The 27584-nt window shown below is 39.3% G+C and overlaps 2 protein-coding genes across 17 annotated transcripts in view; both read right to left on the reverse strand.

Annotated features, from left to right (window-relative positions):
• Positions 1-27584, reverse strand: part of SNX29 (sorting nexin 29) — a 497538-nt gene that overhangs the window by 432702 nt on the left and 37252 nt on the right. For all 16 annotated transcript variants that reach the window (XR_010590846.1, XR_010590847.1, XM_042861636.2 and 13 more), the window contains 6 exons: positions 20609-20679; positions 18544-18792; positions 10038-10413; positions 9137-9255; positions 807-888; positions 160-242 (listed from right to left, as the gene is read on the reverse strand). Coding sequence is in view for 14 of the 16 variants with exons in the window: in XM_042861636.2 (XP_042717570.1) it covers positions 160-242; positions 807-888; positions 9137-9255; positions 10038-10413; positions 18544-18792; positions 20609-20679 (980 nt within the window). In the remaining 2 variants the exon portion in view is untranslated. The remainder of the gene's footprint in view (positions 1-159; positions 243-806; positions 889-9136; positions 9256-10037; positions 10414-18543; positions 18793-20608; positions 20680-27584) is intronic.
• Positions 1-27584, reverse strand: part of LOC135973815 (uncharacterized) — a 1510190-nt gene that overhangs the window by 389420 nt on the left and 1093186 nt on the right. The gene's annotated exons all lie outside the window — the stretch shown is intronic.

Genomic DNA, 27584 nt, shown 5'->3' on the forward strand with positions numbered 1-27584 from the left:
AAAGAGAAGTACTGTGTGTTCATCAGAGCAAAGGCTTTGCCTCACAGGAAACGTCTCAGAGAGCAAAAGAAAGCGAGTGCGCAAACTATCTGTAGAGCTTGAAAAGCTAATTCTGAAAAGCACATACTGTCAATCTAAATGGTTCAAGCAAGTACTTACTAATTGTCATTGATTCTGGCACAGTGGCTGAAGGCAACATATTGCTTAAAGCATTCACTTGAACAGGAGGACTGACATCCACTCTAGTTAAAAAGACAGAAGATCATTAATATTAACCAGAGGAACACAAAATGCTCAATTCAAAGACTAATAAGCCAGATTTGTAGAAGTAGAAACGATCAAATGACCACATTCTATTCACCATGTATACATATAACAAACTAACATGCTGAAGCCATAAAGAGCAAAATACTTTTATTTTAATCCAAACTTATTTGAAATTAAAAAAAAATCTAAAAAAACTTCTGCATTAATCTTAATTTATAAATATTGAAAATATTAATATTCAAATAGACAAACTATATGACTAGTATATGGTGCAAAAATGACTTCCAGATGAAGTCCAGATACCATTTGACATGGCTCCTTTAGCATCATTAGAGATCATATAAAATATTAAGAAGATTATGAAAATATGGAAGTATGGACTTAGGCATTTGTCTTTCCAAATGTTTATAGCATTAATCTGATTAGTGGTGTGTTTTGAGTACTGAGTAATTACGGCTTGGGGGTCAACATTACTTTGCATGTGCCTGTTTACCATTAAGTACTTCTGTTTTATAATTAGAAAATATAACTTGATTTACCTATTAGGAAGTTCAGATCCTCTCTGAGCCAGTTCTACTGCAAGAACAGCACTTTCATGCCCATCTCCATTCTCCAGGTTACCTAAAGTAGCATGCACAGGACATAAATTAGTTAATGAAAAAAAATCCAACATACAAAATGAGCAAAATGTAATAGTTGTCTGTTACACTTGCAACTAATAAAGGTAGTAAGGGTAAAATTTTCAAAAGCATCTAAATCAAAATTTCACTACGGAAATAGGCTTGTAAGTGTATAAGCCCCATTGACTGTCAATGGACTTAGGTGCTTCTGAGAATTTTAGATTTAGTCATATTACATTTAGTGTGCTGACATTTTAGTGTCACAATTTCATGTTTCAAAGTTCTGAGGAAATGCCTTCCCTGAAATATTACAAATCCTGATGCTTAATTTAATTAAATATGAAATTTGATACTCATCACAAACTGAGAGCTGTGGGAAGTGAACTGGTGGTTTAAATCCAGGCATAAATTGACATTTTGTAAATTTAAAAACCCACTATTACAACCGACATCTTTGTTGGCAGTCTTCATACAGAACATGAGGATTAAATAAGCATAGAAGACCATTCATTTCCAGAGGTCATTCCGCCATGTCAGGGTTTAGACATTAATGGGTCAGTGTAGAAAAGTTTATACCTTATACTGTATCTGTTCTGTATATTAAGAAGTTAATTTTTCTAAGCCATCTAACACTGACTATTTTATGTCCCTAATAAAAATTAATCCATATTCATACCATCATCCTACATACAGATGCTGTCTCTATTTAATAGCCCCATGGGCCCATTCAGTCCCTTATAAAACGTTCAAGTGAAACAAAAATTCAGTCATATTTCACTGACATTTTCTGCATATATCCTAAATATATTTTATCATAATGAGGTTACCATAAAATAAACCTAGAGGCAAATGTTAAAACAGTACTGGATTTAAAAAAAAAAATGGAGAGAGAAGGTTGACAATGTTTTGACAGTGATGTTGGGTTGAATAAGGAGGGGCATGTCTGTGTTTGTTTTTTAAAATGGTAGAGTCATTACTGAACTCTCCACTTTGTTTCCAAGCAACTGAATTTCAACCCAAGTTGTGCTGCCTCGCAGAACATGGAGACTTGATGCGTCTTGACACATCCTTGAAGCATTACAATAAGAACTGAAGTCAAGGCACCTTTACAAATTAATGAAAAAGTATATTGTAACAATTTCAAAGTTATATCAGCCTTGATACTAATCACTGTAATAAGCCTATAAATCAAGATGAAATATTAGGATGTTAGTTCATATCATATCAATTCTTCAACAATCCAAACAGTATGCTTTTATAACAATCTTTTCATAATACTACCCTATTTTCCAATCAGTTAAAACACTAAATATTTCCACCATTGCAGAGTAATTAGCAACTGTTTGTCACAGATCAAACTCCAGTGTTGTCAGCTAAACAAAGGCAAAACCAAACAAAGAAATCAAATAACTTAAATTATATTAGCAAACAAAATAGTTTCTCTCTGTAGGTGTTCTGGTCTGAAACCTGATATAAAATTTAAAGACAAATGTAAAAACTCAGAAAGATTGCTGATAGGGGTCTGAGGCTCACAATTCTTATTAAATCTAAAAAAAGGGACTGCTCGGTTCTTCTCTATTCAACTACTGGGACAAGGCAGTAGTTTTTATGGACCAACTTCTTTTGGTGAGAGAGAGACGAGCTTTTGAGCTTAGATAGAGCTCTTCTTCAGGCCTGAGTCAGATCTGAAGAATAGTTCTGTGTAAACTCAAAAGCTTGTCTCTCTCACCAACAAAATTGGTCCAATACAAGATATTACCTCACCCACTTTGGCTTTCTAGTACCCTGGATCAACACAGCTAGAACACTTCATACAACTATTCAATTACTGATATTTTATTAGTTGCAAGTATATGAAACAACAATAGAGGGCAGCACAACATTACTTAATTCTTTTTAAGTTATATTCTTTGATTTTTACCACCATAATTATACAGAAAAATTGTTAAAAAACACTGCCCATTTATCTACCTCATCAATTAATGGTTCTCAAAAACTACGGGAATATACACAGCAGATTCAAAAGGGAAGAAAGGTTTTACTTCTGAACTGCATATATTTGGAATGCTGCTGAACTGTTAAGTAGTCATTAAAAAGAGAACACATTCAAACAAACATGTTATTTTTTGAAACAATTAGCCAAGTAACTAATCAAACTATATATTCTGGTGACACATTTATGGCAAAATAAAGAATCTTTAAATGTACTCAGTTTTACAGACTCACTCCCTGCCCTGGAGTTTGTGTTCCATATCATCTCAGGATCATAATCATTCAGAAAAATGATGCTGTAAGGGATTACTGCTGAGTTGGTAAAAGGATTCTGGAAAGAAATGGGTTTTGGAGTGGAGTGTGCTTGGGTGCAAGGAGAGAGTGTTCCATCTGTAGAAGGCAACAGGATAGGCATGAAAATAAGAGTGCAAGAAAGATGAATGGGGCAGTAACATAAAAACTAGGAACAGTGCAGAAGGAAATGAAAGCACAGGTGTAGGAACACAGCCATTAATAGACAATGGAAATTTTAAAGTAACGACATTGTTAGTTATGTACATCTGATTTGGTAGTTTTAATGGGCCATAATAAAAGCTAGCCTTACCAAGGTCTTTTCATTTAAATGTCAGAGTATGGTAACTCCTCATTTAAAGTCATCCCGGTTAACATTGTTTCGTTGTTAAGTTGCTGATCCATTAGGGAACATGCTCGTTTAAAGTTGTGCAATGTTCCCTTATAACGTTGTTTGGCAGCCGCCTGCTTTGTCCATTGCTTGCAGGAAGAGCAACCCGTTGGAGTTAGCTAGTGGGCGCTTGGAACCAGGGTGGACTAGCAGCCCCGCCTAAGTTCCCTGTGTGGCAGCTGCCCAGCAGGCTATCAATTGCCGGCAGTTCAGCTGTCCCGCCCCCCACTGCCACGTGCAGCTCCTGCCCTCTGCCTTGGAACTGCTCCCGGGAGCCTCCTACTTGCTGTGCAAGGGAAGGAGAGAGGGGGGCTAATGTCAGGGTGTCCATCCGTCCCCCTGCTCCTGCATCCAACTTACCCCATCTCCATGGAGGGAGGGGAGGGACACGACAGGGCTCAGGACAGAGGGAGCTTCCTGGTAGCAGCAGCTGCTGTCTCAACTTGCTGATCTACTTAACAAGGCAGTGTACTTAGAGTGGGATCAGCCTACCTAAAGGGCCAATGTGCATCTCTCTCTCTGGGCTGGTCCACACTAACCCCCCAGTTCGAACTAAGATACGCAACTTCAGCTATGTGAATAACGTAGCTGAAGTCGAAGTATCTTAGTTCGAAATACAAGGTACTTACCGCGGCTCCACATGTGGCAGGCAGGCTCCCCCGTCGACTGCACGTACTCCTCTCGCGGAGCAGGAGTACCGGCATCAACGGCGAGCACTTCCGGGATCAATTTATCGTGTCTAGACAAGACGCGATAAATCGATCCCAGAAGATCGATCGCTTGCCACCGAACCAGCGGGTAAGTATAGACGTACCCTCTGTCTCTGCCATTCTGTCTCCCCTCCCTCCATTCATGCTGCCCTGTAGAGTGTGAGGCTACATTAACAACAATGGGTTAACCCTTGAAGGGTCTGCCAAAAGCTAGTTCATCATTTAGCAGTAAGGCATTCCCTGGAAAATATCCGACCCTCTTTCACCCTCTGACTTTACCACCTCAACCAAGCTTCACAATCATCATCGCTGTGAACAGTATTAAATTGTTTGTTTAAAACTTTGTGTGTGTGTGTGTGTGTGTTTGTGTGTAGTCTTGGCTGGCGAAAAAAATTTCCCTGGAACCTAACCCCCCATTTACATTCATTCTTATGGGGAAATTGGATTCGCTTAACATCGTTTCGCTTAAAGTTACATTTTTCAGGAATAACTACAACATTAAGCGAGGAGTTACTGTATATCCAAATTAATCCACTTTCAGTCCCTACGGAAATCCTGTATTTTCTCCATGGCTCCTCTAACATCTAAATAACGCTACTGTAGATATTGGAGGATGACGAATAAGTAAATTACTATGAGAATTCAGTTCTCCATAGACCTTTATGGTTGGGGGGTGTAGGGGAGTGGGGAGAGAGAATGGGCTATCATACGCACCCAGCAGATGAGATTGAGACATAGCATTCAGCCAAACAGCCATATTTTGTATATTCCTGTATTAAACCAACTTCATGTGACTTTGGTTATAAGTTATTTTTCTCTAGTTAGTATCTGCCTAAAATTTCTCTTCTATAACTGAAACTTTACATTCCTTGGCCTCAACCCAACAGTGAATTCTAATTTTGAGAAGATTCATTATAGTTTTATACACACGTGAATTATACACACAAATTTAACCATCACCTATTGCACATATTAATCTTGTAATTTTACTATTGCAATATAATACTAAAGTATGCATATACTCATTTTGAATCAGCTATATTCGAGTCCTTCAATGATTAGGCTTTTCAGGATTTGGAAGTGTCTGTGGTAGGCATCTATCAGAAACCAAAGCTTTGTTCCACGTCAATACATTAAAATTTGCATTAGGCCATTCTACATCTGTGGCATCCTGTTACTCCTTGACCTTTCAATCTCCAGTTTTAGACAAGTGGTATTGTTTTTTAAATTTAAAATAGTTTAGGTAGACGTTGTGTCACGAAATCATTGTGGAGGTCTAAATTCCATGTCAGGCACAAACAATACAAACTGACATACAGAAAACCAACATCCATATTATTAACATGTTTAGGACATTTAATACTTCGAAACTTCATAGTGACAGTACCAAACTATTTATTAAAATAATGTATTTTTTTTAAAGAATAAAATCTATTCTATCACAACTGAAATGTTGACTTGAGTTTACTCAAAGTTCATGTTCGCCTGGCCAGGCATACAGCATAAACTGCTAAGGATTTCAGAAACACAGCTGTTTGCTCCCCTCTCTAACATGTTATTTTTTTGGCAGTCCATGTAAAAATATGAGTACGAGTGTAATTCTTAGTTCTTGTCTATGCTAGCAATTTTTTCAGTGAGCTGTTGAAAAATTACAGGTAGCTTTGTTTTACAGTATATTCACATCTCCCATATTCTGAGGTGCTGAGCAGCGCCTGCATCAATTGCAACGGGAAAGAGGATATTCAGCACCTGACAGGATTGGGAATCAAGTCCTCTTAATTTATATAGTGTGCACAATTTAGCTATTCATATAGTGCCAGATTCTGCAAGGTACAGAGGGTCCTCAACTCCTGTTAATGTAAATGAAAGTTGAAGACTATTCAATACATCTCAAGAAAATGCTTAGTACCTTTCAGAGTTGGGCTCACAGAAGTCAAAAGAAAGTTGCCAACAACTGATGAAGTGCCTCCTCCTGAACAATCGAATATCATTAAATGTGAATTTAAGATGCACCTCTCTCTCTCTCCCTCCAACCGCAGCTCCCCCACTCCAGGAAGAGCATTGTCATGGCATCCTCAACCAGGGTTACAACTCAAGGGAATTACATAAATTTGTTGCTCTCAAAATAACGGTTCTCTGCCTGTGCTCTGTATCCCTTTCACACCTCAACACAAACAAGTGTGCTGTTGTTTACTTTTATCTACACACACTTAAGACTGCACAATTTTTTTTTTGCTACTTTTAAAATATTTTTATTACTGTCCTCATCAGGAGGCACACCTCTACAAATTGATAAATATTCCAAAATTCCAGTTCTAAATAATTTTATTTTAGTTAACAGTTCAACAATTCAACAGAAATGTTTACATTTTTTAGTTAAGACAACTATAAATTCCTGCTATGAGATCTTTTACTGTAAATATTTTCACTGAAACCATTAAGGTATTTCATTTTAAGTCCACAGTGGTCTTCAAGATGGCCAGTATACTTAGTCCCACTGATTACTGAAAACCTGTCAGCTGGAACACTTTCCACACTGGAAGACATGCCAGAGAAACTTGCTCTTCCACAGCACCCCAGTATGTCTGATGTGTCATATTATAATATGGAATACTCATAGAAACACACACATTTTCTGGCATCAGCAAGATAATTAATGTGCAAGACAACCCATGTGCTGCATGGATCTACGTCCATCCTTCATTAGCTCAGTTTTTAAGTTAATTATCTAAATAAATTGTACCAACTATCAGGTTTTCTTCCTGAAAACACCATCCTGGCCACCATGGATGTAGAAGCTCTTTACACCAATATTCCACATTAAGATGAACTACAAGCTGTCAGGAACAGTATCCCTGATGAGGCCACGGCACACCTGGTGGCTGAGATTTATGACTTTGTCCTCACCCCGAGCCATTTCAGATTTGGGGACACTTTATACCTTCAAGTCAGCAGCACGCTATGGGTATCCGCATGGCCCCACAGTATGCCAACATTTTTATGGCTGACTTAGAACAACGCTTCCTCAGCTCTCGTCCCCTAGAGCTCCTCCTCTACTTACACTACATTGATGACATCTTCATCATATGGACTCACGGGAAGGAGGCCCTTGAAGAATTCCACCTGGATTTCAAAAATTTCCACCCCACCATCAACCTCAGCCTGGACCAGTCCACACAAGAGATCCACTTCCTGGACACTACAGTGCAAATAAATGATGGTCAGATAACCACCACCCTATACCGGAAACCTACTGACCACTATACTTACCTATATGCCTCCAACTTCCATGCAGGACATATCACACGATCCACTGTCTACACCCACGCTCTAAGGTACAACCGCATTTGCTCTAAACCCTCAGACAGAGACAAACACCTACAAGATCTCTATCAAGCATTCTTAAAACTACAATGCCCACCTGGGAAAGTGAGGAAACAGAGTGACAGAGCGAGACCGGTACCCAATAGTCACCTACTACAGGACAGGACCAACAAGGAAAATAACAGAACACCACTGGCCATCACATAGAGCCCCCAGCTGAAACCTCTCCAGCACATCACCAATGATCTAAAACCGATCTTGGAAAATGATCCCCCACTCTCACAGGCCTTGAGAGGTAAGCCAGTCCTTGCTTACAGACAGCCCCCGAATCTGAAGCAAATACTCACCAGCAACTATACACCACACCACAGAAACACTAACCCAGGAACCAATCCCTGTAACAAAACCTATTGCCTTCTCTGTCCCCATATCTACTCTAGCGACACCATCGTCGGACCCAACCACACGAGCCACACCATCAGGGGCTCATTCACCTGCACATCTACAAATGTGATATATGCCATAATGTGCCAGCAATGCTTCTCTGCCATGTACATTGGCCAAACCAGACAGTCTCTATGTAAAAGAATAAATGGACACAAATCAGACATCAGGAATGGTAACATACAAAAGCCAGTAGGAGAATACTTCAATCTCCCTGGACACTCAATAACACATTTAAAAGTAGCCATTTTTCAATCCAAAAAAACTTCAAAAACAGACTTCAAAGAGAAATTGCAGACCTACAATTCATTTGCAAACTTAACACCATCAATTTGGGCTTAAATAGGGACTGGGAGTGGCTGGCTCACTACAAAAGCAATTTTCCCTCTCTTGGTATTGACACCTCCTCATCAATTATTCGGAGAGGACCACAACCACTGAATTTGCCTTCAAAATTGGTTCTCCACTTGTAAGGTAACTCCACTCTCTTCATGTGCTAATATATATTTATGCCTCTGTCTGTAATTTTCACTCCATGCATCTGAAGAAGTGGGTTTTTTACCCACGAAAGCTTATGCCCAAATAAATCTGTTAGTCTTTAAGGTGCCACCGGACTCCTCATAGTTTAAATAAATTGTGTAATGCACAAAGTTAGTATTCAGAGGATATGAATAGAACATTCATCGAGTCAGAATGCATGCTGAAAATGTGGTGGAGAATAAAAAGGGAATTGACTTCTTGAAGTTTACACAATATATGCCAAAACATATGCAATTATATTTTATAGCTAAAAGGGCATTTTTTTTTCCATTTACTTAAAATCCAAATTCTAGTATATGGCTGGCTAAAGCCCATTTGAGAGATTCAGGAGTTCATATAAATAATACATGGCTACTGTATTACAATCACTAATAAAGAGAAGCATGTGGAATTGATAGCATGTCAAATCAAATACATACAGGTAGAATATGAACTTATATGTTTATCAAGAATGATAGCACTGAAGTTGTATAAAAATTATGGTATACCAGAACATGGTTTGAACACAGTAGAGAACTAGAGCAGTTTATTGAAATTAGATAATAGTAAATACCTACCAATCTGGGAGTAAGAACCAACAGCACTGACAGGAAACAGAATATCTGAATTATCATTCAGGATATGCAGGGGAGTCCAAGTGCATATCTGTGAATTGCATGTGCCCCCATCATATGGCCTAAATAAAAACATATGATGGGCAGTGATCAGTGTTTTATGAATTTCTTTGAAATATAATATATAATTATTCATTTTGTACAGCATTTTCAGGATAGAAGTTGCTATGAGTTATGCTAGGAAAGAATTGTATCTCAGTTCCCACTCCCCGACCCCAATCCTTATGATTAGATGTATGAAGAAATGTTTCAAACATAACACAAATTCACAGCAGAGTTGGCTGGTCCAAAGTAGGCAGGCTGGCTGGACAGTGCCCTGTTCTCCACTTTCAGTGCCCAGTGATCTGCCAAACATGATCAGGAAAAGGATGGGGGATGCAATTTCAAAAAACAAAATATTAAAACTGTGTCATTTAACTATGTATTTTGTTTCCCCCAACCTCCCATTTAAAAAATAAAACATTTGACTTTACAACCAAAATCCAAGTGATCACATACAAAGGATGGGAAAATCTCCAGTGGGTAAGGGTTGGTTTGAATTTATCATCCAAAAGTTTGCATGACTATTTGAAACTTGAGTCTGAAAACTCAGCTGGAAATCTTATAAGGAAACTCCTGGAAATATCACAAGTTTTTCTTCTGGTCCTTGCCAGAAATAAGTGAAGAATACCAGATTTTACATTTTTACCATGTGAATTATTTGGGTAAGTTATAGTTTGATTCTAAAAATAGGTAAAAGTTTAGGGATCTTATAGGTTAGGCAAATTAATTTTTCTGTTCCTATGAAGCACTTGAAGCAAAGTAGAACTGCACAGACAGTTTAGTTTTGGCTCTATGTACTTACTTTTCTGAAACTTTTGTTTCATCTTCCACACCTTTGTTTCCCAGTATCTTTCCATATATCTCTTCCTCATTTTCATCCACATCTTCATCATCAATACTCTTCACATCAAGCTTCTGGTAACTACACTCTCCATTCAAAAACATGGAATCGCTTTTCCACAAATGGGTATTCTGATTTCCATTTAAATTTTGTACAAGAGATCCTTCAGAGGAAGGTAACACAAAAGCTGAAGACTTGTCTGAGTTCTCTTCTGAGCTTTCTCCTGCAACTGCTGTCTTTAAAGTATCTCCTAAATTTTGTTCATCTTCCTCCTCATCAAATGAGATGATGTGTGTCACCCTTTTCTTCTTCTTTCGATCTTTTCTACATTTTAAATCTGGTGACAACAAAAGATTGATTTACATATTTTAGAGAAAAGCAGCTAACAAATGGAGATACCTAATTCATTTAGGACTTTGTTGCTCTTTAAGGAAAGGCAGTAAAGAGTCCTGTGGCACCTTATAGACTAACAGATGATTGGAGCATAAGCTTTCGTGGGTGAATACCCACTTCATCAGACGCATGTAATGGAAATTTCCAGAGGCAGGTATAAATATGCGGGCAAGAATCAGTCTGGAGATAATGAGGTTAGTTCAATCACCTCAACTGCCAGAAGAGGGCCTCACCCTCCCTGATTGAACTAACCTCATTATCTCCAGACTGATTCTTGCCCGCATATTTATACCTGCCTCTGGAAATTTCCATAACATGCATCTGATGAAGTGGGTATTCACCCACGAAAGCTTATGCTCCAATCATCTGTTAGTCTATAAGGTGCCACAGGACTCTTTGTTGCTTTTTACAGATCCAGACTAACACCGCTACCCCTCTGATACTTTCCTTAAAGAGGTAAACATACATGATGATGGGACAGGGGAAACAAAACACACACAAAAAGATTTTTCCAGGATTAAGGCTACCAAAGCAAGTTTGCACACTGCTAAAATGACATATTTGAAATAAAAAGATAGCAATGTATTTAATATCCTCCCCGCCCCAATCAATCAAGTCACTAACATTTTTGATAGCTGCTCAGGGAACCTTGATGGGAAGTGTTTCACAGGAAGAAATTCCAGATACTTAAAAAGAGTATTCCATGGCAATTATTTAAGAGTTCTATTACAAACAGAAAAGGGTTAAAATGACAAAGAATGACAGATAAAATTAGTGTTTGCAGTGTTGTTGCAGCAATGTTGGTCCCAGGAGACTAAAGGTAGTATCTTTTATTGGACCAACTTCTGTTGGTGAAAGAGAGAAGCTTTTGAGCTACACAGAGCTGAAGAAAGCTTGTCTCTTTCACGGACAGAAGTTGGTCCAATAAAAGATTTTTCCTCACCCACCCTGAGTCTCAGACAAGATTAGTGACAGGCCATAGGATACTTTTAAACCTCATGGGTTTATATTCTTTACATTTAAATGTACTTTTGAACAGTTTATTTAAAGGACCCCTAACTAAATGGCTCAGACTATAAAGAGTTGTTTTTGAGGAGGTGGGGGGATGGAGGTCATATTTGTTTGTGGCAGCATACTGGAACTCTCTCAGAGAAAGAAAAGTTCAATATATATTTTTAAATTTCTCATTTTGTCCCTTACCCCCAAACCAGCTACCACACCTCCCCCACCTCACACATACATACATACATACACACACACACACACACACCCCATTCAGCTAAACTAATATTACAGTTTTCTGCTTCCCCTTTTGATCTAGAGGGCAGGGTGGATTTGATTTAAATCACTAGGCAGGAAGACTGGATGTAATCATGGATTTCTACATAAAAGTGCATTCTTGTTGGTTGTTATAACCTTAATTCATATTCTTCACAACTCAGAGATAGATGTAGGTTTCATTTTTAGAAGGTACACACTATACATTTTTAAGTGATTTATTTTGAAAACTTTTCAGATAAGTTTTACAGCTATATCAGAAAATGAATGATTGTTTGGTTATTTCATTTACCAAAGGTAATTGAAACAGATATTTATGAAGTCATTGGGAGGTGAACTATCTCCAATTCAACAGGTTAACCATTAATATTTGGAGGATTTTCTTGCCATTCTGTATTAGGAAGAGAACATCACCAGACAGACATTTAAATTGTTTTATTTAACTAAAACAATGTTTTGTATTCTGGATTTTTTTCTTCAACAGCAAACATATAATATTTTAACAAAACAAGTATATGAATTTTTGAATTTAGTTAAATATTCAAGTTTTTTTAAAATCAGGTTTGTTTTTGTTAAAATTGTTTTTAACTAAAATTGTTAAATGAAATATTTAAAAAAAAATTAAAATCGACTATGTCAGCCAGGTCAACATGAGAAACTTAAAATATTGGCTTCTGCAGCTAACTCAGTTGTCTTCATTTTCTTGTTTGTTCATAATCTGGAAAAGAAAAACAAGCTTTCCTGCTTTTTCAGGTCCCAAACGATTTTTCAATTTGGAATGAATTAGTCCAAAGGAAGAAAATATTTTTTCTACACCGTCAGAAGAAGCTACTGCTGTTAAAAGTGAGATTATCACTTCAACAGTCTCTGAATCCAAGTGCTTACGTGACTTCCACCAGTTCACTGGTGTGACTTTCTTTAAAACATCATCAGCAAACATATATTTCTTGAATGGTTCACCCTTAGCTCTGAAGTTTATTATAGTTGGCATTATGGAGGGATGATTGCTGGATGTCCATGTCATAGTCAACTCCTCTTCTTCAGCAGTTAAGGTTTGACCCTGGTACCAAGTATTGAGAATATTTGCAAGAAAATGAGCTGGAGATAGTGCTTGTCCCATTCGTTTTTTTAATGCTTGTAATTTAACTCTTCCATTCCATATTTCTCTTTTTAAGATCTCACTCACTTCCTTCCAAATTTCAACAGCCTCAGCAATAAAACAGCTATTTCCCTGCATTTTGTTCAAGGCTACAGAAATGGGCTTCAAGGTACTCAGCATGTGTTCAACATTTCTCTTAAGCCCAATGCTGAGAACTTTGGCTGTGACAGTGCCATCTATTTTTTCACAATTTTGTTCAGTTTCACAAACTGTCATCAGATTAGGCCAGTTCTTGATATAGTGCTCTAAACAGTCCACTACTGAGTTCCATTGCACATCTTGTAGAAGAGTTAGCTTGGTTCCTCCCAATTTTTTCAGAGTAGCTGCTGCAAAGTGGTTGTTACGGAAGTATTTTGCAATTTCAACATTAACCTTTATTTCTGGAACACTAAAGTCTTTGGCTAGGAGGTGCATCAAATGAGCACTGCAACTGTGTTATTAGCTTGGGACTCTCTTCACTTTCTTCTAAATAATTTCTTCTCATCTTGGATACATTTGCAGCATTGTCTGTGACCAAGCTACGTTCTAGACATTTGAATTTTTTTTCCACAGTTTGTTATAGCTTTTACTGCTACTTCTTGCAAGTATTCTACTGTGTGTGCATTTCCTCATGTATCAATTGTTTCTGTAAGGAAGACATTCCCTTCTTCTATTATCACACAAGCACATTCAACAGGATCATTGTGGATATTGCTCCACCCATCAAAACTCAGGTTAACAATTTTACCCGCTAACCTTTTGCACAATGCTCAATTTCTTTTTCATACACTTTTCCAGCAATTTGCCTGCTCTGTTGGGTGGACTGTATCCTGGTCTTAATGACTGAACCATGTTAATGAAGTGTGGGTTCTCAATCATACGGAAAGGAGAGTTTGTTGCATAAACAAACCAGGCAATTTTTTCATCCATTACCTCTTTCTGTAATCTGCTGGTTCTTATCACATACTCATCTATGGTTGTTTCTGGATGATGGAGGTTTTTTTTCTTTTTGCTACAAGTGATATACTGTGGCTATGTGACATACATGATGTGACTGAAACACTATCATTGGCAGATTACTCTAAAACTATAAAAATGATGGTGAGCTTGAAGGTGGATAGTCTTCAGAATCCTGTATGTTGAGGATGGATTCTCCTAAACAAAATAGGTCAATGCAGTTATTTAATTACTATTACCATACTGCTCATTTAGTATTACTCATTGCATTCATTGACACTCAGTACTACTTTAAAGGTGAAATTGTAAAAGGAAGATCTGCCTATTCCAGTTATTTATTTTTTTATCACAACTGCATCTAAAATTATAGTACTTAAGGCAGTCCTTAAGAAAGAAGTATAAAATAAAAATGTTTACCAACCTGAAGATCCTGCATGCTCAGACATGTTCCTTTCATCATCTTCAACGCAGCTTCCTCCTGAGAAGGAACACTTCTCATGATGTTGTTTCATTCAGGCGTTGCATTTCTTTGTTGCACTATTTGCATTTTGCATGCATGCCTGTCTTACCCACCAACTTCATTAAAATATTCCCAAACTGGGTCTCTTTTACGGCCTGCTGCCATTATTGGTTTTCCCTTCTAGTGAGAGAATGGTATGGGAGATCTCAAAATCAATGAAGGCTACACTCAGAAAGACCTCAAGATTTCTGGAATATGCTGCTCAAACACCTTCACTTTTGTTTCTACTGCCTGTCCCTCCCTTCTCACATTTATCTCCAGAATTCTTCTCCTTGTCCAGATCTATTCTGCCCACAAATAATCTTTTATTTATTGGACTTTTTGAAACTTTGCACTTTTAGAGAGAGGTAAGGGATTGACTCTGTTTACACAAATTTGCAGAGGGACAATAGGGCTGAGGTCTGTTATTTCTCACCTCTATATATTATTTATTTATTTGAAAACATTTTTGCTGTTAACAAGCATGTTATCTCTGGAGACACAAATCCACAGTTTGAGAACTGTAAAACTAAGCATCGCTGATGGTATCTTCTGGACTGAGCACTAGTCCCATTGGGCAGATAGAAATATTAACCTAAATAATCTATACAGAAGCCCCTGGAACCCCATAAGATTGGGTCCCCAATCCATGAACTATTGGAACTCATTTACAAATCTTTTCTTAAACATTACATGAATATATTGTCTCATACTATAGAATTAGAATTTATAATCCCTATTCCATGATGAAATATCTTTGAGCTATAATGTATCTTAATTAAAACTATCTTTAGATAAAATGCTTTTTGAGGACAAAATCTATCAAAAAATCCAATTTAAATAAAAAATTTATTTTAAAAAAATTTGATTTTTAGCCACCCTGCTAGAGGGAAGTACAGCTGTTATTTGCCATGGGTGTACATCCCATTTCCCATCTAGTTTACTAAGTACATTGTTTTCTATATCTTATTATTTACTCAAATGTAAATTACTAACCTAAATAATTATTCTAATCACTTAAAAAATGATGTTCTGCATTTTAAAACAAATATACTGCTTGCCAGGCAGTGGCATATACAAGAAACCATCATGTGTTAGTAGATCCAAGGGCAACACTCTTCTGCTCCATCCCTCACATCTGTGACATTAGACTCATTTTATCTAACGATATATCAGGTCCCGTCTATACAACAACAACGATGACAAGAAGAGTTATTAAAAACAAATAAAAAAAACAGTTTGGTCCCATTCTGGAAAGAAGCTAGTTGATTTTCAAAAGCCATTTTAACCTTTTCCCACAACTAGGCAGTAATGTAGTCTCAGGATTGGTTTTCAAGAGCCCTTTTAACCAAATTACGCCTAACCTGTTCTGGCAAAAAAAAAAAAAAAAAAAAAGTTTCCTGTTCCTGCCTTTTTTGTAATGTAGATGGGATGTAAGTCACTTCAAATAGCTACATGTTATTTTAGTGCAATCCAAGAATACCAGAAACACATAGGCCTGGAAAACTGGTATTGTGGACTGATTCTTTTCTGCCCCTCCCCACCCCAACTCTGACCAGCATATATCCACAGAAAATTTCTCCCTAATGATAAAATGAGGATAGAATATATTCTGAACACAAATAAAAGAAGCAACAGAATACAAGCAACAAGCGTGATTTCAATGGAATCACCTGACAAATTTATTCTAAAAATTCAATGTACTGCTGTATTTGAATGCATCTAATGTTTCTGTTCTAACGAAGTTGCACACTAACGTGCAGCATATGGTCAAGTATTCTGTTGTTCAAACTGTAGAATGCATTTTGAAATAATAAAAGTTATCCCAAGTATGGAAGCATCGCAACCCTCTTAATTCAATTTAGTTGAAAATCCGCACAAAAACCTTGGTGTCAAGATATTTTAAAAATGCTTTTTTAAAATAAACAGCATATTTTAAATGCCAGAAAAGTAAATAATTTCTGCTCTCCTGCCCCACTCACACCACGCACATTTACACATTTTTGTAGTTCTACTGGAAATTCATAGGGCATCAAAAACCTACAATGAGTCCTCTTCTTCTATCATCTAAAGCAGAGGTTCCCAAACTTATTTGGCCTACCGCCCCCTTTTCAGAAAAAAATTACTCAGCGCCCCCCTAGAAATCTACCTTCCTTAAGCGAACAAACAGAAAGATGCAGTGACAAATTTGCGTTCTTTTATGTATCTATATTTCTACCTATGTCTTACAATATAGTAAAGAAAGATGTGTTATTAGAATATCGCCCACGACATCAGGTATACAGTGGTTTTTGCGTAAGAAGGCAAAAGACAACCAAACTAAAATACTAATGAAACTAATAAACTGGGTTTTGTTCTTTGCTCAGCATTAGATATATGTATTTGATATTAAATTGTCAAATATCAAACTAAATTTATCAAGAAATAATTAATTTAAAAATAATCAATATGCAATTAAAAATCAGTTATAGTTTTAATTTAGTTTGCCCTTATTTAAATAATTGTTCCTTATTAACACACGCCTTATTTACCAATTAACACAGATGATTCGATAGATATAAATAAATGTTAATAGTTAACAGTTTTTTTCGATTTCATTCCCCTGTTTTCGTTAATATTGTAATAAAAAATATGACAAATATATTGACTGTACACTTCAAATAGTACTGTACCGACACAAGCCTGCTACGATTTTATTATTAGTAAGCACTAGAGACACAGAAACGTACGGTAGATATGTAAGAAAATGTATAAAAATACTCACGTGTAAATTGCTGTTTTATTGAAACAACAATAATACAATTTGCTTTGTATGTGATCCATAATCCGTAAAGATCGAAGGTATCGAATTATGAATAAAAAATTTTAAATACTTATTGCACTATTGTTAACTGCTTTTTACACAATTCAGAAACAATCTAAATTAGATTTCATACGTCGCCTATTTATAGTATCGTATTGTAAACAAGTCATTACACGCACATATTCCTGCCGATGCATGCTGGACTTCCCGACAATGCGCGACATGCTCGCCTGCCAACACTTGCTTGTTAATTATAACCTGATCGGTTATAATTTGTGAATTTATTTGGAAAATAAAGTAATCACTACAATTTTAACTCTGTTACACAACAGATGAAACATGTACGAACGGTTTTTCAAAATTTTCTTATATTCTCTTCTTTCTTTATGCTTCCACCGCCCCCTTATTTTTATTCATTGCCCCCCAATTGCACCTGAGGCTACTACTGCCCCCCTGGATCGTTCCAGCGCCCCCCAGGGGGCAGTATCGCCCACTTTGGGAACCTCTGATCTAAAGCAATTCTACTTAAGCATCTCAAAGTTAGACTTTTTATTTGATGAGTACAAGACTGCCAAAATGGTGCTTTATGTTTGCAACTTTCAGTTTCTGGAGATGAAAATTTACCCCTTTGATACTTGCATAGCAGACTACATATAAGTGAAAGCTGCATCTTACTGCACTATTTTAAACCTACAGTAGACTCAAGTCTTCACAGACGCTGTGAGTGGCTGTCCAAAACTATCATCTACCATGTTTGTGCTAGCTGCAGCATAGCAATAGCACATTCAAATATTCTAACCTTGTGTGGCTAAACTATGATCTATAAAGCATAATTATTTATTATTTGTTAAGGGACTTTGTAGACTATATACACTGTCTGCCCAAACAGTTAACAATCAAGCTGGAGTTTGTAATCTAGATATACAAGCATAGGCATCTCCCACTGTACTTATCACCGATAGGTAAGGATATGTGCCAAAAGTAAACACATTATTATTAAAGGGACAATGAGTCATGAAATTAGCATCTGCCAGGTATGATATAATGATTTAGAAGTGTGCCATAACAAATTTCAAGTTAAAAATCCCAAATTGTCTTCAAGAGATTACAATTTTCTGCTCCCAGAGATACAAATAGCACAATGCATATATCAATTATACAGAAGAGCTTTTCATTTTCCTTCACATCAATATTTCCAAAGTACTTTTCTTAAAAAACCTACCAGTTTTAAGTTTAAATTGTAACAAACAGGATATTTAAATTATGTGTAACAAATATCTTTAATGATTTAAAGAATTTATTCTTGATATTCTTTTAGAGTCTTCCTTAATCTAAAAAAATTAAATATTTGAGCACTTTATATACTTTTTAATTATGTTAGTATCCCCAAAATGCTTACCTGCACTAACATTCTTTGATAGAACTGGAAGTGGGTCAGTGTCTTGATCGGGTTTGATTAAAATGGAAACAGCAGAGGATGCTGTTATCTCTCTTAGAAGGCTGCTAACACCTTGGGTGGATTCCTTCAACAATGAGGTTACATTTTGCGTGGATTCTTTTAAGAGATCAGAGACGGTAGGAGTGCATTTGCTCTGCCCATTTAAGTCCTTGTTGTCGATGTTGATTGCAAAAAGAATTGAGTTCAGACCTTTAAATAAAGCAAAAAGAAAAACCATACAGCAACATAACTGAGTGCATATATGCAATGATATTTCATACACAAATGAAATTAATAGAACATTAAGGCTGCAATGAGGAAGTGTGAAAATAAATCCACAACGAAGAGTATATTTTAACACTGCCTCCTTCTGTAATTCACTAATCACATACTATCTCAAATATCACATAGTGGAAGATCTGTGCCGATGACTCACAGATCTACCTCTCTCCTCTGGACCGGTCTCCTTCCGTCCAATTAAAATATCATCCTGTCTCTCTGACATTGCTTTGTGAATGTCTAGCCATCACCCAAAGCTTAATGTGGCTAAAACAGAGTTCTTAACCATATCCCTCCTCCAACCAGCCCCGCTAATTCCTTCATTGATCACTGTGGACAAACATCTCTGCCCTGCCTCTCACTTAGGCTCCTAATGTGGGCATCATCTTCAACTCGGAACTCTCTCTAGGTCCTCACATCTAGGCTATGTCTAAATCTTGCCAATTCTTTATGTATTAGAACTCTAAGATATGACCTTTCTTATCCATCCATGCAACTAAAAATTCTCATCCAAGCTCTGATCAAGTAGCATTTCTATCACTCCAACATCATTCTCTCTGCCTTTCACAAATACAATCTTGCCCCATTTATATCCATTCAGAATGCTGCTACAAAGAACATTTTCCTAGCTTGTTGCTTTGACCATGTCATCCCTCTCTTTATATCCTTCCACCAGCTCTATTACATCAAACATAAGTTGCTTGTCATCACTTCCAAGGCCCTTCAGGGTCTATCCAGATGCTACCTATGATCTTGCATTTGCTATTAAGATGTTGATGCTCACCTATGATCGGCCCATGATGCCACCCTTCTTCACCCACTTGTTACTTTTTCTCACAAGCACCTCTGTGCTCTCTCCCATGCTGCCCCTCATGTTTAGGAGGAGCTCCCAATAAATATCCACAAAACTAACTCATTATCCTCCTTGAAAAGCCTCCTCAAAAATTCTCCTTTGCTGTAATGCCTACCAAAAAAAACCCCACTCGACAACAGGTAGGCTGCTGGTTTGCTGAGACCACTGCCTATCATGTTGACCAATATTGTCTTTGTTTCCCTGTATGACTGTATCCACCTGTTGGCTCTTGTCTTATACTGAGACTGTAAACTCTTTGGGGTCACAGATTGTCTTTTTTGTTGTTTGTACAGTGGCTAGTACAATAGAGTCCTAGGCCATGACTATGGCTTTTAAATAAGAAGGAACATTACACAGAGGAAGGATGGTCCAGAGGCTAGAACATTAATTTGGACTTGCCAGACCAAAGTTAAATTCCCTATGATCTTGGATGCAATTTAAGAAATAGTATGCAGCCAAGTAAGACTACTGCATTGTTGACACTGTCAAAATGCTGCTTTAAGTTGTTTTGCTGTTAAAAAAAAAGTCTGTGCTCTTTTGAATAAGAAAGTATCCTAATTATTTTCTTTGCTAGTGTACTGATACAGCAATATAAACTACAATTTTGAAAGATCAAGGTTTGTAAGCAAAAAGTTAAAGCTCCCACACAAAGTATTCCCACCAAGTAGAGATCTCAATACTCCCTCTGTAATTTAAGTTGGTGCCAATATCCAATGTTATGTATGCCCCATTACTGAGTACATAAAATGAACCAGCACTCGCCTCACCAACAGCACCCAACTCATTATTTTATAAAGTGCTTTGCAATTACTACAGAAATAAGCACATTCCAAAAATGAAGTCTCTCTCACAACAGTATCATTCAAGAGTTTGCCTTAAAATGTCCAGGCTTACCAGCTGCCATCGTAGGTATCATACTAGAACGTTCTTCATCCATCATAAAAGACCAGTCTTCATAGAAGACACTATAGATTAAAAGGTAAACATAAAGCCACATAGTTGCATATTCTTTATTTAGCGTACACTGTTTTTCAAAAGAGGAAACATGACACATATCAGCTGCACAGAGGCTCAGATACATCAGCTGATCCAAATACAAAGTGCAGTGGCCCTTTAAAGAGCCTGACATGCATGAGATGGGAGAAAGAGTAATATAAACTCTAGGCAATTCTAAACTAAAAGTAATGAAGCCTATTCAAATGTGAGTTGTATAACAGTGAATACTGGGCGTTAAATGAAATAGTCTGCCTTTGATCTTCGCATTTTCTAATAAGATGCAAGTCATTCAGATCAGGACTCTCTCAGCTGTAAGACTAAGTTTACAGTAATACTAGCAATTACTTCTGGATAAACAGCTATATTAACAGCCATATCACTTACCACTGCATATCCATGTAGTTGCCATATTTGAGAAATCCAACATTTCACCCATAGCTACCAAACCATTTTGGAGCAAGTTAGAAAGGATAGATATAAACAAATAATGAGAACAGAGCAAGATCCCGTGTTAAAAACTGAGCTGTTGAGCAATGAATTATCAGGCCCAACCAAATTATTTAGGCTCTTGCTCAACCAGGATGTAAAGGCACTAAAGAATCAAAGGGAGGTTGATGTGATTCCTGTAATAGGCAAGAGACTGGTAACTAAACATGTTGGGCTGAACCCTTTCCTTAGCAAGCACCATACTCTACCATTACACCTTAACTGAATGGTTAAAGAATGGGATAGCAAAGAATTTATTGTGACAAAAAACTGAGACTGAGTTCTTATAAAAGAAAATAAATAAGGGGAAGAAAATGGATGCAATCTACTAGGTTTTGTACTTTGTAACATTTTGCGTGAACACTGTCTACTAACTGTGTTGTTTATTTAGATGTTGACTCTTCAGATCAAGGACTGTCATATAAGGTGTATGAAGAAAGGTGCCCAATCCTGACTAGGGCATTTAGGCTCGTTCAGGCTCTTGCTCACTCTCTCCCCCTCTCCGCTCGCTCGCTCTCTCCCTTACCCCCCCATCTCATGCAGAACACTAGGCCTTCAGCGCTGCCTTCCATCTTTTCCCATCTCCTGCTGCAATCTTAACTTCTTCCAGTATCACTTTGATAGCTTTCAATTCTGCTTCTATTGTGTATTTCCATGTTTGTTATCCTGAGTCTACCTCATCATCTCTTGCCTTGGGGATTTCAGTCCAATGCCCGTCTCATCATGTTATTTGGGTCTTTCCTCCATGTATGTCCTAGACACCTCCATTTTCATTCCATAATTTCCTGTCCTTAGTTTCTGTTTTGTCCTCCTCCAGAGTTCTTTATGTGTGATTTTTTTCTGGACATCTAATATGGAGGATTTGTCTAAGATAACTGTTTATGAAAACTTGGAGTTTAGACAGTAAGGTCTTAACAAGACTTCAAGTTTCAGCGCCGTATAGTAAGATTCATTTTATAATCATGTTAAATATTTGAAGTTTAGTTCAGAGGGCAAGATTTCTGTTTCTCCAGATCAGCTTTGGCATTACAAAGGCATTTCTGGATTTCACTATTCTGGCTTTAATGTCTTACTAGGCTGCCAAGATATGTGAACATCCATGACATCTGTGACAGAATCATATCCCTAGTCATAATAGATCTGAATGTTCACAAATTTTTGAAGGATAACATAATGGCATAGCGACTTCCATAAAAGTGTTCTATCCTCCGTTCCAAAGGCATTTTGGAAATCTTTATAATTCATATAAAGCGACGACTATCACACTATCAACAGTTCTTTCAAGATACGTTGCTATTTGCTATCCTGTTTTAACCCAACCTGTTCTTGTCTGTGATGCTTCCCAAGGGGGTACCCAGGGTTGTGAGGCATCTCGCCACCACCTGCCCTTGGTGTGAGGTCTGTGCCTGCTGTGAATCAGCTCCCTGATTCCAACAGCCTCTGGCAACAAAAACAGTGTCTTCCAGGCCTCCACAGAGGCCTCTCTGTGCAGGTTAGCAATAGGCTCACATAAATCCCTTAGTCCTCTGAATGTCCCTCTGGAGAGCCCAGACATTAGTCCACCAAACACTCACATAACTCTCAGGATTCTCCACTCCCAAAGGAATAGTTTACACCAAGATATTTGATTCCTCTCATGATCACCACTCCGCTTAACCCACAGCACTCGGATACATTAATAAACTTATTCCTGTTTTCACTATAGTCAAAGAACAGAGATTAAAACAATAGTAAGTAAGTATATTGGAAACAAATAGTTACACTATGTATGTAACATTGGAAAAAATAACCCCAACTATACATACAATATGATGGGGGCTAATTTAGCTACAACAAGTCAGGAAAAAGATCTTGGAGTCATCGCGGATAGTTCTCTGAAAATGTCCACGCAGTGTGCAGAGGCGGTCAAAAAAGCAAACAGGATGTTAGGAATCATTAAAAAGGGGATAGAGAATAAGACTGAGAATATATTATTGCCCTTATATAAATCAATGGTACGCCCTCATCTCGAATACTGCGTACAGATGTGGTCTCCTCATCTCAAAAAAGATATACTGACACTAGAAAAGGTTCAGAAAAGGGCAACTAAAATTATTAAGGGTTTGGAACGGGTCCCATATGAGGAGAGATTAAAGAGGCTAGGACTCTTCAGCTTGGAAAAGAGGAGACTAAGGGGGGGATATGACAGAGGTATATAAAATCACGAGTGATGTGGAGAAAGTGGATAAGGAAAAGTTATTTACTTATTCCCATAATACAAGAACTAGGGGTTATCAAATGAAATTAATAGGCAGCAGGTTTAAAACAAATAAAAGGAAGTTCTTCTTCACGCAGCGCACAGTCAACTTGTGGAACTCCTTACCTGAGGAGGTTGTGAAGGCTAGGACTATAACAGAGTTTAAGAGAGAACTGGATAAATTCATGGTGGTTAAGTCCATTAATGGCTATTAGCCAGGACGGGTAAGGAATGGGGTCCCTAGCCTCTGTCTGATGGAGATGGATGGCAGGAGAGAGATCACTTGATCATTGCCTGTTCGGTTCACTCCCTCTGGGGCACCTGGCATTGGCCACTTTCGGTAGACAGGATACTGGGCTAGATGGACCTTTGGTCTGACCCGGTACGGCCTTTCTTATGTTCTTATGTACACATAGAGCCTCTCTCTGCACCTCAGATATACCAGATCAGTCTTTTGATCTTCATCAGAAAAGAAGGTTCCCATCCCATCCCTTGCTATTTACCTCTTCCTGTTCATTTCCTAATGAATTCTCCACAAGCTCTTCATTAGCATTTGACTCAGTATGCTAATAGACTTCTGTTGCAAGACACACAATACACAGTGGTCCACCAGGGGGAGATGTTTCTCCCCACCTCCTGTATGGAGAAGTTTGTCTCAAAGGCCTGGTCTACACTACGAGTTTATCTCGAATTTAGCAGCATTAAACCTAATTAACCCTGCACCCGTCCACACAACGAAGCCCTTTACTTCAACATCAAGGACTCTTAATATCGATATCTGTACTCCTCCCCGACGAGGGGAGTAGTGCTGAAATCAGTATTGCCATTTCGAATTAGGGTTAGTGTGGCCGCAATTCAACGGTATTGGCCTCTGGGAGCTATCCCACAGTGCACCATTGTGACCGCTTTGGACAGCAATCTGAACTTGGATGCACTGGCCAGGTAGACAGGAAAAGCCCTGCGAACTTTTGAATTTCATTTCCTGTTTGGCCAGCGTGGAGAGCACAGGTGACTACGCAGAGCTCATCAGCACAGGTAACCATGCAGAGAATCGAAAAAGAGCACCAGCATGGACCGTACGGGAAGTACTGGATCTGATCGCTATATGGGGAGAGGATTCCGTGTTAGCAGAACTATGTTCCAAAAGACGAAATGCCAAAACTTTTGAAAAAATCTCCCAGGGCATGATGGAGAGAGGCCACAATAGGGACTCACTACAGTGCCATGTGAAAGTTAAGGTGCTCAGACAAGCCTATCAAAAAACAAAGGATGCAAATGGTCAGAGCCGCAGACATGCCGCTTCTACGCTGAGCTGCATGCAATTCTAGGGGGGGCTGCCACCACTACTCCACCTCTGACTGTGGATTCCGAGCAGGGGGTAATCTCAGCCATGCCTGAGGATTCTGTGGACGGAGAAGATGAGGAGGAGGAGGATGACGACGAGCTTGTGGAGAGCACACAGCACTCCTTTCTCCCCAACCTCCAGGATCTTTTTCTCAGCCTGACTGAAGTACCCTCCCAACCCCCAGACAATGAGGCCATGGAAGGGACCTCCGGTGAGTGTACCTTTGTAAATATAAAACATGGTTTAAAAGCAAGCGTTTTTTAATGATTAATTTACCCTGAGGACTTGGGATGCATTCGCGGCCAGTACAGCTACTGGAAAAGTCTGTTAACGTGTTTGCTGGCATTCAAGCAACATCTGTTCTTTATCTCGCTGTGTTATCCTCAGGAGAGTGATATCGTTCATGGTAACCCGGTTGAAATACGGGAATTTAATTAAGGGGGCAGAGGTGGCCATTCCTACTGGGCTGTTTGCCTGTGGCTGAAAAGAAATCCTTCCCTGCAGTTAGCCAAGCAGGGGGAAGGGGGGAGGGAAGGATCATTGGCGCTGAGCTTTTCGCGTTTGCCTACCAGGGATCTTCCCGGATACCAGCCATGTGGTAGGGGGAAGGGATAAAGCGATCATCCCAGAGAATTGGAGGGGGGTGGGGGTTAGTTTGGTTTCTGCTGCTGCACATTAACAGGAAAACCGCACCACTCAACGGGCTTTGCTTGCTATGTGGGAAAGGAGGGCGCTGCTTTAAGGCTGCAGAAGCCGAAAGACAATGGCTTACCATGGCCACATGCAAGCCGAATTCTGTTGCCCAGACCTGAGTCTGTGATCTCTAACACCAAAGCCGCATGTTCTCTGAAATCATGGAATCCACCCGCAATGAAAGAGCTCATCTGAATGAGTGGAAGGACACGGTATCAAAGTACAGGAAAGATGCCAGTGAACGTGAGGCCATAAGGGACGCTCTAGATGAGAGGTGGCAGGCTGCAACACTGGGGCTGCTGCGTAATCAAACGGACATGCTCCGGCGTCTGGTGGAGCTTCAGGAACAGCAGCAGGATCACAGAGTGCCACTGCAGCCGCTGTATAACCTCCTTCCCCCCCACCATGTTCCATAGCCTCCTCACGCAGACGTGTAAGAACGCAGGGGGGGAGGCTCCGTGCACCCTCCCACTCCACTCCAGTGGACAGCCTAAGCAAAAGGACGTCATTACTTTGAATTTTTTTAGTGGCCTTCTCCTTCCCTCCTATCCTCCTCCCAAACCCCACCCGGGCTACCTTGTCAATTCTCTCCCTATGTTTATAATCAATTAATAAAGAATACATGATTGAAGGGGGGAGGGTGGTTTGCTTACAGGGAATGAGTCAATAAAGGGGGCAGGTTTTCAATAAACAGAACTTTCACACCGTAGCCTGGCCAGTTATGAAACTGTTTTTCAAAGCTTCTCTGATGCACAGTGCTTCCTGGTGTGCTCTTCTAATTGCCCTGGTGTCTGGCTGCGAGTAATCAGCAGCCAGGCGATTTGCCTCAGCCTCCCACCGGCCATCAAGGTCTCCCCCTTACTCTCACAGAGATTGTGGAGCACACAGCAAGCAGCAATAACAATGGGAATATTGGTTTGACTGAGGTCTGAGCGAGTCAGTAACGTGCGCCAGCGTCCCTTTAAACGTCCAAATGCACATTCTACCACCATTCTGCACTTGCTCAGCCTGTAGTTGAACAGCTCCTGACTACTGTCCAGGCTGCCTGTGTATGACTTCATGAGCCATGGCATTAAGGGATAGGCTGGGTGCCCAAGGATAACTATAGGCATTTCAACATCCCCAATGGTTATTTTCTGGGAAGTAAATCCCTTGCTGCAACCGTTTAAACAGATTAGTGTTCCTGGAGATGCGAGCATCATGAACCCTTCCCGGCCATCCAACGTTGATGTTGGTGAAACGTCCCTTGTGATCCACAAGTGCTTGCAGCACCACTGCAAAGTACCCCTTGCAGTTTATGTACTGGCTGCCCTGGTGCTCCGGTGCCAAGATAGGGATATGGGTTCCATCTATCGCCCCACCACAGTTAGGGAATCCCATTGCAGCAAAGCCATCCACTATGACCTGCCCATTTCCCAGAGACACTACCTTTCGTAGCAGCAGCTCAGTGATTGCTGTGGCTATTTGCATCACAGCAGCCCCCACAGTAGATCTGCCCACTCCAAACTGATTCCCAACTGACTGGTAGCTGTCTTGCATTGCAAGCTTCCACAGGGCTATCGCCACTTGCTTCTCAACTGTGAGGGCTCCTCTCATCTTGGTATTCTGGCGCTTCAGGGCAGGGGAGAGCAAGTCACAAAGTTCCATGAAAGTGCCCTTACGCATGCGAAAGTTTCGCAGCGACTGGGAATCATCCCACACCTGCAACACTATGCGGTCCCACCAGTCTGTGCTTGTTTCCCGGGCCCAGAACCGGGCCTTGTTTCCACGGCTATAACCTGCCCCAGTAACAGCATGATCTCCAAAGCGCCGGGGCCCGCAGTTTGATAGAATTCCATGTCCATGGCCTCATCACTCTCGTCACCGCGCTGCCGTAGCCTACTCCTCGTCGCCTGGTTTTGCAGGTACCTGTTCAGCATAAACCACACAATAACGTGCGAGCTGTTTACAATGTTCATGACTGTTGTCTTCAGCTGAGCGGGCTCCATGCTTGCCGCGGTATGGCATCTGCATTGTTCACCCAGGAAAAAGGCACGAAAATGTTGTCTGCCATTGCTTTCCCGGAGGGAGGGGGAGGATGTACCCAGAACCACCTGCAACAATGTTTTTTGCCC

This window comes from Chrysemys picta, chromosome 10 (genome assembly GCF_011386835.1).
Source record: "Chrysemys picta bellii isolate R12L10 chromosome 10, ASM1138683v2, whole genome shotgun sequence".
Taxonomy (NCBI): Eukaryota; Metazoa; Chordata; order Testudines; family Emydidae; genus Chrysemys; species Chrysemys picta.